This window comes from Zalophus californianus, chromosome 4 (assembly GCF_009762305.2).
Source record: "Zalophus californianus isolate mZalCal1 chromosome 4, mZalCal1.pri.v2, whole genome shotgun sequence".
NCBI classification, from domain to species: Eukaryota; Metazoa; Chordata; class Mammalia; order Carnivora; family Otariidae; genus Zalophus; species Zalophus californianus.
This window is the reverse complement of record NC_045598.1, coordinates 8303157-8314271: the sequence shown is the minus strand read 5'-3', so window position 1 is coordinate 8314271 and position 11115 is coordinate 8303157. Positions and strand designations below refer to the sequence as shown.

At 51.3% G+C, this 11115-nt stretch overlaps 1 protein-coding gene across 1 annotated transcript; it reads right to left on the bottom strand.

The window, feature by feature from the left end:
* Window positions 1–1072: 1072 nt before the first annotated feature.
* Window positions 1073–10694, bottom strand: UBIAD1 (UbiA prenyltransferase domain containing 1). The gene is made up of 2 exons (XM_027573725.2): window positions 9867–10694; window positions 1073–3491 (listed from the first exon to the last, which is right to left on the bottom strand). The coding sequence occupies exons 1-2, from the start codon at window positions 10390–10392 to the stop codon at window positions 3004–3006; spliced, it is 1014 nt and encodes a 337-aa protein (XP_027429526.1). The 5' UTR covers window positions 10393–10694; the 3' UTR covers window positions 1073–3003.
* Between the last annotated feature and the right edge of the window lie 421 nt (window positions 10695–11115).

Genomic DNA, 11115 nt, shown 5'->3' with positions numbered 1-11115 from the left:
CTTAAGCAAGGAGGACCTACTGTCAGGGGCATTTGAACCCTTCTAGAGCAATATCCAAGAAACAGGAGTGGATTCCAGGGCTGAACTCCAGCATGAGTTCAAGCAGACGGGAAGCAACCTCAGATAGTGAGTGAGCGAGCAAGGACCCGGCCAACACGCCTAGCTCCTGCCCCCCGGAGATCCAGGAGGCCTGGGTGATCCCAGAGGGAAGGAGGTGGGCCCAACAAGTGACTGAGGCTGAATTTCCAGCCACCCCACTGGAGAGCAGAATAAATCTGACTCACAGAAATAAAGGCGCATGATACGGCCTCCCAGGGTCATTGAAGAAATTCATACCCGCCACGTCTACGGCTGCCATGCCACGGAGCTTCCCCTTCTGATGTCATGCTGTTGATTTGGGGGACCCAAGTATATTTATATTTATCCATGCTCAATTTTTCCTTTGACTCATCAAAGCAGCCTTTTGACTTATGAGGTAGCTAATGGTCAGCCATTTTATAAGCTCTTCCTCCAAGGTTTACAAAACCTGTGATTTGGGCTAACTCCAGTCATTGACAACAGGTGTCGGGCCCCGCCAGGCAAAGGGCGGAGGGCAGGCTCACACGGGCTGCTACAGGCCTCCTTGCCCATTGGCATGACACCCTAACCGGCCCACTCTCCCACAGCTTGTTCTGTCTCCCGCAAATTCCTCCGGCTAAACTGATATCCATTCTGCATATCTCTGCTTTGTCCCTAAGGACATACTGTCAAATGCCTCGCTGAAACCCAAACATACTCTTTCTACTACATGTTCTCCATCCATCAGCACAGTGACCCTATCAAGAAAAAAGAAAAATGAAAGTAGCTAAGGACAGGGGAAGCGAGGGTAATCTGGCCTAGCTGGCTCGCAGCAGTCCCTCCGGTCTCTCCTCAAGGTTCAAGTCTGGTCAAACCCTCCCCAGATTCATCATCAAAGATCAGAGGACGCACCCCCACCCCCACCAAATGTCCAGTGTTCCTGTGCTGGTCTCCTAAGGTTTACGATTCCAAGTTCACAGTAAGACAAGAATGAGGAAAGCAAAGACGACTGATAAATATTGTTTTTATTAACAAGTCTAAAGAAGACCTTCATTGAATCAGGAGATGTAATACAAATTATGGTGGCCTGCATATAAAACCTGGCACTAAATTTGGCCTTTTAGAAATATTTATATATAAAAATATGCATTAAAATCTGTACCATGATGCAGTGCAGAGGCCAATGGACACCTCCTGGCATGAGGGCTTACGAAGGCGGGTGTGGTCTGGGGTGCAGGGAGCTCTGGTCCTAGAGCCGCAGGAGGGAGCCCTGTGTGAGAACGGCCTGCTCTCAAGAGGAGCCACAAAAGCCTGGCTTTGAAGCACAATGCCCTGGACCTGGTGTAAAACAAAAATGGTGCTGGGAAGAATGGCAGGATAGGAGGGCCGTCCTTCCTTCTCCTGTTACTGGGCTCTGACCACCATTCGAGGACTCTGGAGCTCTGCACACAAACCACCTCTAGCTTTGGAGGAATGCCTGCAATTTCCAAACATGTTTTTTCCAAGGAGACTGACCAATTCTAACTCCAAGGAGCCAAATCATAATTAACCTGATTTGAAGGGGTAAGAACTAGTTCTTATCTCTTTCGGCGGCCAAGACCCTGAAACACCAATCAGAAAGGCTATAATCACAACAGAAAAGTATAATGATGATGGTCTCAATCTAGTTCAGTCTTGGACCAAACGCAGCTGAGCCACTCTCGCCCAGAACTTGTACTTTGCAGGCAGTGAAGGGAGAAGCAGCTACGCTCAGCATTGGAATTCCCCCATTCTGGGAGCAAAAGATCTTTGCACGAGGTGACGGAAGACTTTGGGAGAAGCAGGGTCAATACTGCACGTCTGTCTTCAAAGAGGAAGACACAGTGCCTTCCCTGGCAGGGCCTGCCATTTTGGCTGAACAGGGTCAGGACTGTGTCTATCGGCTTATTCGTTCACGGATGAGCGGACGTCCCTGGTCTGCTCATCCTGTGGCTCTGTAGGAAATGACAACTGTCCCCAACTCAGCTGCTGCACTGCTACCCAAATAGGCTCCATGGCTGGGAGATACACAAATGGGAACCGGACAGAAGGTGGACACAGGGAAGCAGGAGGAAAGGCGATGGGTCAGGGGAAGGAGCTTTAAGGAGTCCAAAATGCCTACGATTTCAGGGCTCCTAAGAGTTACTGAAAGGGCTGGAGTCCTTCCTGTCATCCAGTAGATCCTGCAAAGGGAAAACAGCAGCGGTACCAGTTTCTAATCAAAAGCAGAGTGACTTTCTCAGCTGCCTCCAGGGTGGGGGTTGCTCCCTTCCCCAGCCTTCAGCTTGGCTAGCTGGCTGCAGGTTGATCTGCCACTTCTCCGCTGGGGCAGTAAGTGAAAGGAGAGATGAAGAGTCCAAGTGTCCGAATCCCGACCTAGGCAAAAAGCCGGGAGCCACGGTAGGCTGTTAATGAGGGACTTTCTCTCTCAAGCAGTATACTTCAGGCCCCAAGGGCTCAGGGTAAGAGACAGATGCACCCCGGGTCACTGGGGCCTGGCACCGACCGCAGGCACATCCTGCAAGACCAAGCTACCAGGCTGACACCTCCGGCGGGTGAGCGGGGCAAGCGGGAGCCCCGTGACCACTGCGCTTCCAGGACAGGAGGCCAACCCGGCAGCTCCTTCACAGTCTTAGGGCCTTTTAATCTGCTTTAAAGTGACCTAACAACACCCCCTAGTGGAAATTATAAATAAAACGAGGACCACACAGCCAGTTTACCCACTACCCCTGGTTTCGAGATTCACCATAAAATGGAGTAATACAAAAACAAAACCTTATCTTTAGAAAGATAATAATAAAAAAAAGGTGGGAGTTCAGAAGCCAACCTCAGCCCCCTCGCTGCTAAATCACCCTTCCTCCTCGGATTCTCTGCCTTCAACAAACACATTCCAATACGGGGAATGGAGACAGGGAGCTCCAGGTCCCCTTACAGTTTGGGCAGACTGCCCGCTGGGGCCAGAATGATGCCAAAGACATAGAAGAGCCCCAGCAAGAGGTTGAGTTTGGCAGTCCTCTGGGGCAGTTTGTTGAAAGTCTGGCTTCGGAACTGTCTCTCCAGGGAGAAGGCCATGGGGATGGTGAGTAGGGGGAGGGCCAGGCTGATGCTGCAGTGTGTGGCCAGGATGCTGAAGATCAGGTAGGGCAGGAAGAGCAGCGTGTTGTAGAGCATGTAGGAGAGGGTAGGGCCGATGAGGATGGCGAGCGTGACGATGCCGGCCTCCCTGTCGGACTCCATGTCCCTGGTGTTGTTGGAATGGAGAATGGCCTCGGTGCTCAGGGCAAGGGGGATGGCGTAGACCAGTGGGAAGACCGCCAGGGACCCCACCTGGACGGCATAGGCGAACATCACAGCCAGCGGGCCAAAAGTGATGAGGATGACCAGGTCTCCCAGAGCCACATACTTGAATCCAATTCCTACGGCCAGAAAACCCAGAGAGTTGGTGTGAGATCAAGGGCTGGAAATTGAGGGGCTGTTCATCAGTCCAAAGGCAGGCTACTCCTGGCTGGGAGCAGTGAGTTCTCGGATGGTGAGAACGGCCAGTCAGTGAGCTACCTGCGCCACCCCCCCCCCCCCCCCCCCACCGAGCAAAACTGAGTTTTGTCTCCGATGACACAGAGGGGCAGAGAACACTCATCTTTTAGCACCCAGTCAGGCTTCAGAGTCAAGTTTTCCTTCCTACTGTTCCCAGCAAAGTCCTGCAACAAAGAGTAGTGGGTTCCCACTACACACATGATTTAACCAGAGAGCCCGTGAAGGCTCTAAAAGGTCTTACAAACTGGGTCTTTGGCTTCTTTCTCCCTCCACCGACCCCTGCAAGACATGGCTTCTGTCGGCCAGTCCCTCACAGAATACCCATCTCAGTCTCTGCTGCCTCCTTCTTCCACAACCTCTGGGGGGATCTGGTTTTGAAAACCCCCAGGGCACCTCAGTGAAATTTCAGGATACCCACTCTACATAAAGAACCTTCCACTCATGTGACAAATAAAACGGCTATAAGACGATGAAGTTACAGTGCTGCTTCCCCTCTCTGGTTCCCCTGAAGTTACAACTAAATCACCCCAAACTCCTCGTCCTGCACTGCCAACCCTCTTCAAATCCTGTCTAAACCACTTCATTCAAACCTGCCCAGTTCTCTCCAGCGATGCCACACTCCATCGGATCTCACTCCATCCCCAAATCTGAGTCATGGTCACCCTATGCGGGGCACACTGTGACACCCGTTCTCAGGACCTCCCCTCCCCCTCCTCCCCTGATCTCCATGGGCAGCCAGAGGGGTCCTTTGGAAATACTCACCGGACCGTGACCCTCCCCCAACATACACCAGAAAACCCTTTGCACAGGTTGTCCTTAGATCTTTCTTTCACCAGCTCACCTCTGGGCCTGCCCTGCCTCCCTCCAGCCTCGCCTTGAACTCCCCGCTCCTCCACTCATATTTCCGTAGGTTCCTCGGGGCCTTCAGACACCCCACCCCACCCTTGCCTGGCTAACTCCTATTCACCCTTCAAAACGTTAAAGACCATTCCTCCAGGCAGCCTTCCCTCATCCCCTAGGCCACAACCGGTCCCCCTGCAATACATATGCTCCCAGGGCACCCAGATTTCCAGCTTTGTAAAATCCATCATGCTTCTAATTACTCCATCTCCGTCCTTCCCTCAAACCGTAAGTTCTATGAGGGCAGGGCCTTGGGTGTGGTGCGTTCACAGCTCGCTCCCCAACATGCGGCACAAAGGATGAACGGAATACAGAGCTACAGTAACAAGCACCCGGAGTCTGGGGCCGAGGAGAAGAAAAATGTCCAACTCAGAGTGAGGCAGTATGCAGCAGCTGAGAGGTGGGACCCACATAGACTGCTACAGAGGCCTGGGAAACCTCCCAGTCTAACCAAGATTCCAACTCGCGGCCTCAGGATCAGGAGATAAAGAAAAGTACTGGGTCATCAACTGCACTTTAACCAGCCTAGAACGGTAAGGGATCATGGTCTGCAGAGGATCTAAAGCCAGGGCAGCCAAAGAACAGGACTGGGCTCAAGAGTCCCTTCACACTGGTAGCTGGGGTTCTGGGTTGTTGTTTCTTTTCCACCTTTATTGAAAGATAATGGACACGTGACACTTAATACATTCATATACTGCAAGATAATTACCACCAAAGCATTAGCTAACATCTCCGTTTAGTCGGGGTGCTTTGGTGGCTAAGTGACCACCCTTGGTTCTTTAGAACGAAGCATCCCCAGGAAAGGGTCACAGCCATGGCGCCCTGCAGCCACCAACACGCGGCGAAGTCATTCTGCATTCCCCAAGCAGTGTTGTGACAAATTATTTGCTTGTCTGAGGACATGCCCTCCAGGAGGAAGCTCTCTCAAGCAGAACATTGGCTCCCGTTACAAAGTAGTAAATCAATGGCTCTTGCAGTATCTCACACATTGAGGGAACAACCTCCACCCAGGGAAGGTGCCAGGCGGGAATACTCCCAACAGAGACCCAGCAAGTTTCTCCCCCAGCTGCCCCCTTTTGCTGACATTCCCAGCTCTCCAAGCAGACACGAGAGCTGTCACTATGGAAGAAAATACGAGAGCTCTCTCGCCGTGACATCCGGCTAGATTACCCATCTGGCTGGATCTCCTTAGGTCCCCTGGCAAGAAACGACGTGAGCCAAGCTGAACAGAATCCTGTACGTGCAAGGATACACCCCCACCCTGAACAGGTTCTATACAGAAACCAACCACAAGCCCATTCCGCAGCTGAGAGCGGTCTGGTAACCTTCTGAAGGTTCTCTGACACGAGAAAATGATAGAGCCCTCGGGGAGAAAGCCGCTTCCGGAGTCTGGCCCAGGGCTCACGGGTTCCGCCTGCTTCAGAATGTGACCCATCTCTCCTTTTGGGCATTCCCACCCCTCCCAACACCACTTTCCAAATGAGCCAACATGGTGAAGGACTGGGTGAGCTCTCCGCACAGTGGCCAGCATGAATTCATTAAAACATAAATCAGAATGTTGGCAAGGCCACGGAGTAACTGGAACTCCTACACATTGCCAGTGGGGGAACATAAGTCTAGTACAACCACTTTAGAAAACACATTGGCAGCTTCCCATCATGTTAAACATTCATCTACCCTCTGACCCAGAGATTCCACTCCCAGGCATTTACCCCAGAACAATGAAAACAAATATCCACAGAAAGACTTCAACGTGAGTACTTAGGCATAATAGCCAAAATACAGAAACAATCCAAATGTCGCTGTACAGGAGAAAGGATAAACAAATCGTGGTTCTGTCTGCACAATGGATACTACTCACTACTGATGCCCATCAGAACATGATGAAATCTCAAAACTACCATGCTGAGCACAAGAATTCATACAGAACGATTCCATTTACATAACGTTCTAGACCAGGCAAAACAATCTCTGTGAAAGAAAGCAAACAGTGGTGGCCTCTGGATAGGGGTGGGGAGAGTGGGAACTGACGGGGAAGAAAGCTTTTGAGGGTGATGGAAATGTTCTGTATCAGGACAGGGTGTGGGTTATACAACTGTATGCATTTGTCGAAATTCATCACACTATAACACTTAAGATCTGTGCATTTCACAGTAAATCAATTTTATCAATAAAGGTCAATATTTAAAAAAAAACACGTAAATCAGATTATGTCGTGACTCTGCTCATTGCGTTTCAGTGTCTCCCCATTTGTTCACTCAATGAATATCAAGTACTAACAACATGCCAGGCAGTGTTCTGGGCACCATGGGCTCAGCAAAGAACAAAGACCTAATCGCAGGGAGCTTAAAGTCTAAGGGGGAAGACAATTAACAAAGTCAGTACTTTAGATAGTGTGTTAGAAGTAGTATGTGCTATGAAGAAAAATAAAGCATAAGAAAGCAATAGGGAAGGTACTGTGGGGGGAAACACAGCGGTGTGTGTGTGTGTGTGTACGCACTTTTATTTTCAGTTGCTGCAAAAAAACTCTATTGCTTTATAATTTTAAATAGGGTAGAAAGCAAGGCCTCACAAAACAGCTGACAAGTGAGCAAATGGGTAGAGCTTAGAACGTGCATCAGGCAGACGGAAGGAGGAAGGGCATTCCAAGCCAAAGAAAAGCATCTACAAAGGACTTGAGGCAGCAGCATGCCCTGACTGTACCAGAAACAGCCAGGAGGGCAGTGTGGCTGAAGCACAGTAAGCACAAGGAAAGAAGGGGGCAACAGAGCTGGGAGGAAGGGGGAAGGGAGAGGGTGAGCTGATAATGCTCCATTGTGGGGGTCCCTGTGAAGACCCTGGCCTTTCCTCTGAACAAGATGGGAGTCACTGGAGAATTGTGAGCAGAGGACTGATGTAGCTGCCTTATGTTCGAACAGGACTACTCAGGCTGCTCATTTGGAAGCACCCTGAAAGGGACATGGGTGGATGCAGAGAGATCAGTAAAGAACCTGCCACCATAATTGAGGAGATGATAGTGGGGGTGGGAGGTGGCAGGACATGGTCAGATCCCAAATGCATTTTGAAAGCAGAGTCAACAGGATTTGCTGATGGACTGGATGGGAGGAGGAGAGTCAAGGATGATGCCCATGACTTTTAGCCTGAAGAACTAGAAGGAGGAAGTTGCTGTGGAACGAGATGGGGAAAGCTAGGGGTAGGGCAGGTTTCTTAGGGGAGATCAGGACTTTGGCTTCGGACACATTGGCTTGAGATGCCCGTGAGGCCTTTAGGAGCAGCTAGTAAGGAAGAAGTCAGACGAGTCGGAGTTGAGTGCAGAGATCTGGGCCAGAGCTATACATTTGAGAGTCACAAGGTTAACAGATGGCATATGAAGCCACGAGATGGGCTAAAATCACCCAAGAAATAGACGGAATTAGAGGAAAGGGGTCCAAGGACTGAGGCTGGAGGCTGGGCGCTGGAGGCCCTGTGAGACCGGCACGATCCAGCCCTGGCCAGCCTCCCCAACAGTATTTCCTTGTCCCTCTCGATCATATTGGCCTTTCATAAATCCTAGAATATGCCAAGCTCTCGCCCACTCCAGGGCATTTGCATGCACTGTTCCTCCAGCCCTGAAGGACTTGGCACGCGAATCAGACCCATTTCTGCCCCGTCACTTGTTCCTTATCCTTCACGTATGAGTCGCCTTCACAGAGAGGGCCTCATCCTGCTGCTGCTGCCCCATGAACTCTACTGATTTCCTTCACTGAGCTTTCACAGCAGGCTCCTCCATCACACTCTCTTCACCTGTTCCTTCTTCTCTCCCCCTCTTAATGTTGGGGTGCCCCAGGGTTCAGTCCTGGTCCCCTTGTGTCTCTATCTCCACTCCCTCCTCTGGTGATCTCACCCAGTCACACAACTAGATCTAGGTGCCAGAGACCCCCAGATAGCTCCAGCTCAGGCCTCTCCCTGGAACTCAGATGCTTAGGTCCAGACATCCATTGGACATCTCCACTTGGAGATCTAATACGTTAAGATGTCCAAAGTCAATCTCCCAATTTTCTCCCCCAAACCCTACCTTCGACCTTCTCTGTCTCACTTGATACCAACTCTATCATTCCAGGTGCTCAGGCCAAAGCTTTTGAGTTACGTTGAATTCCTGTTTCTCTCCTGCCTCACGTCCCATCCAGCAGCAAACCGTGTCTACCTTCAAAATATATTCGGAATCTGACGGCCTCTTCCCTTCTCTACCACTACCACCCTGATCCAGCCCGCCCAAAGCTCTCTTGTCTGGATTGCTCAACAGCCTCCTCGTCTCCCTGCTTCAGTCCTTGCCCACTCACCTTTACCCATTCTCAATACTGCAGCCAGACTGATTCCTTGAAAATCTTAAAGCCCACATCATCTGTGTGCTTCTCTGCCCTCCCCACACATATTTCCCTTCCTTTACCTCCTTGTATTTACTCTCTCCCTCACTCACGCATAAGGGACTCATGCTGTTCCTCAAACTTTTGAGGAACACTCCTGCCTTAAGGACTTTGGCAACTGCCATTCTGAGATTTCAAACACTCTTCCTCTAGATACATGCTTAGCCAACTTTCTTCCATCTTTGCTCACATTACCTTTTTGAGGAGGCCTACCCTGATCAAACGATTTCAAACAGCTATGTCCTCCTTCCTTGCTCTATTTATTTTTTTCCCTATAGCACTAATCATGTTTTTATATACTATAATCAGGGTCCCAACTCATTCAGGCTTACCAGGAACTCTCCTGAGTTCCACACCAAAAGTCCAGCATCCTGGGAACCGTCTTAAGTCCTGTGCAAACCAGGACGTTGGTCATCCTGAATAGAATTTACTATTTTTACTTTCTCTCTCTCCTCAAGATCTATAAAATAACTTCCACAAGAGCCCTTGCTCAGGATCTGTGACTGCTGGGTTCACGTAGAACAGTGCCTGGCACATAACAGATGCTCAGTAAGTAGGACCTGACCACTTGCCCATCACTACCTTAATAAGCCGTGGCAAGGAATCACACAGCAAACTAGCTGAAAGTAATTAGCTGTATAACGTTGAGCTCTTCAAATTTAATTCCACTAAAATTTGAAACGGTGGCGTCGTAAGATAACGACCAATGAAAAGAAACTAGACGGAAAAATGTCCGTATCTGTGATTCCTAACATCCATAAACCAAGCCAGGATCTTCTCAACTCACTACTGTTCTCAAAAAATCCACACGACCCACACATTACAGATTTCACGTAAATGGCCTAACTCAGAAAAGAACCTTTGACACCTCTTCTCCAGCCCTGTAACTCCTTTGACTCCTTTGCGGAGGAGTGTCTAGTACATGCATTATTCAGAAAACAGGCCAACTCTTACCTCCTGTGTAGAGAAAAGAGCCAGACAGGCCTCCAAAGTAGATGAGAGCCAAGTGCTCCAATTTCAGAGGAGACAGGTAGTAGAGACAAGCCGCACAGACACAGCCCAAAGTGTAGAGGAAGACTCCAAACCGAACAACATCCTGGGGCTCCAAGATATGGTCCACCAGGGTCCTGTCATCGCTCTTTTTGTGGTCAATACCCTTGGAAAAGTCATAGTAAGTGTTGACCAAATTGCCAGCCCCGTGCACGGCCAGGACAGCCACAGCACAACCCACCAGCAGCCTGGGATCCAGGACGCCCTGAGATCTGTAGGCCAGGGCACTGCCCAGGGCCACCGGGGTGAGTGAAGCACTGAAGCTCCAGGGCCGCAGGGCCAGCACGTAGGAGGCGCACTTCTGCCTCCAGGAGCGTTGGAGAAGCCCGTCCTGCTCCGGACAGTCGCTCCCCAGGAGGTCCCTGTCCCCGGCCTCGGCCGTCTCTCCCGCCTGTATGTTAATCTCCCCCGGGACCTGTGAGGCCGCCATGGAAGCTACACGTGGCTGAAGTCAAAGTTAATGGTGAACGCCCACGGATCAGCCACGGGGTGCGGGGCTGGGCGGCCAGACCTGACCTTCCTTCGGTTCCGCCCCCGGCCAGGGCTGGGGAGCGGGCGGGCCCCGGGGGTAGCACCGAGCGGACCTGGCAGCCCACGAGGCCCAGCGGCACCGCCCAAACCTCCTGTGACCCGGGCGAAGCCTGTCTCTGGACCTTAGGCCCGGGCTAGAGGCCAGGGCCTAGCTGCGGCCGCCCTCCCTGGGGTACCGGGGCCGCCATCTTGTGCGCCCGCCTCCGGAGGCCCGCCCGGAAACAGGGGCCGACAACGCGGGCCGGGCCGGAGCGGGGGCGGGGCCCCGGAGCTGGGGGCGGGGCCGGCGGAGACCTGGCGGGGTCCAGCCCTTCTCTCGCCCAGGATCCGAGCCCCGCAGCTGCCCCCGGACCCGCAGCCTCACTTAGTATCAAAAGGACGACCCCGATTGCGTGTCGCTTTAAGAATTACCTGGAGCTTCAATTCACCAAAATAGGACTCATTCATTTTTTTCATTCAACAAGCATTTACTGAGCACTTACTATACCGTAGGCAGCAGTGTACAAAATGGACAAAAATCCGGGAGCACACGGAGGGCGATGAGAAAGGTATGATAACCTCCCGCTTTTTAAATGGGAAATGATGTCCAGGAAATTATTAGCTCTAGTAATAATAACAACGG

Excerpts from the sequence above, each read along its gene's own strand:
- UBIAD1 (XM_027573725.2), bottom strand. The coding sequence starts at position 10,392 with ATGGCGGCCTCACAGGTCCCGGGGGAGATTAACATACAGGCGGGAGAG. Across the intron at positions 3,492-9,866 it reads CTCTTTTCTCTACACAGGAG|GAATTGGATTCAAGTATGTG; the intron begins GTAAGAGTTGGC and ends TTCTGGCCGTAG.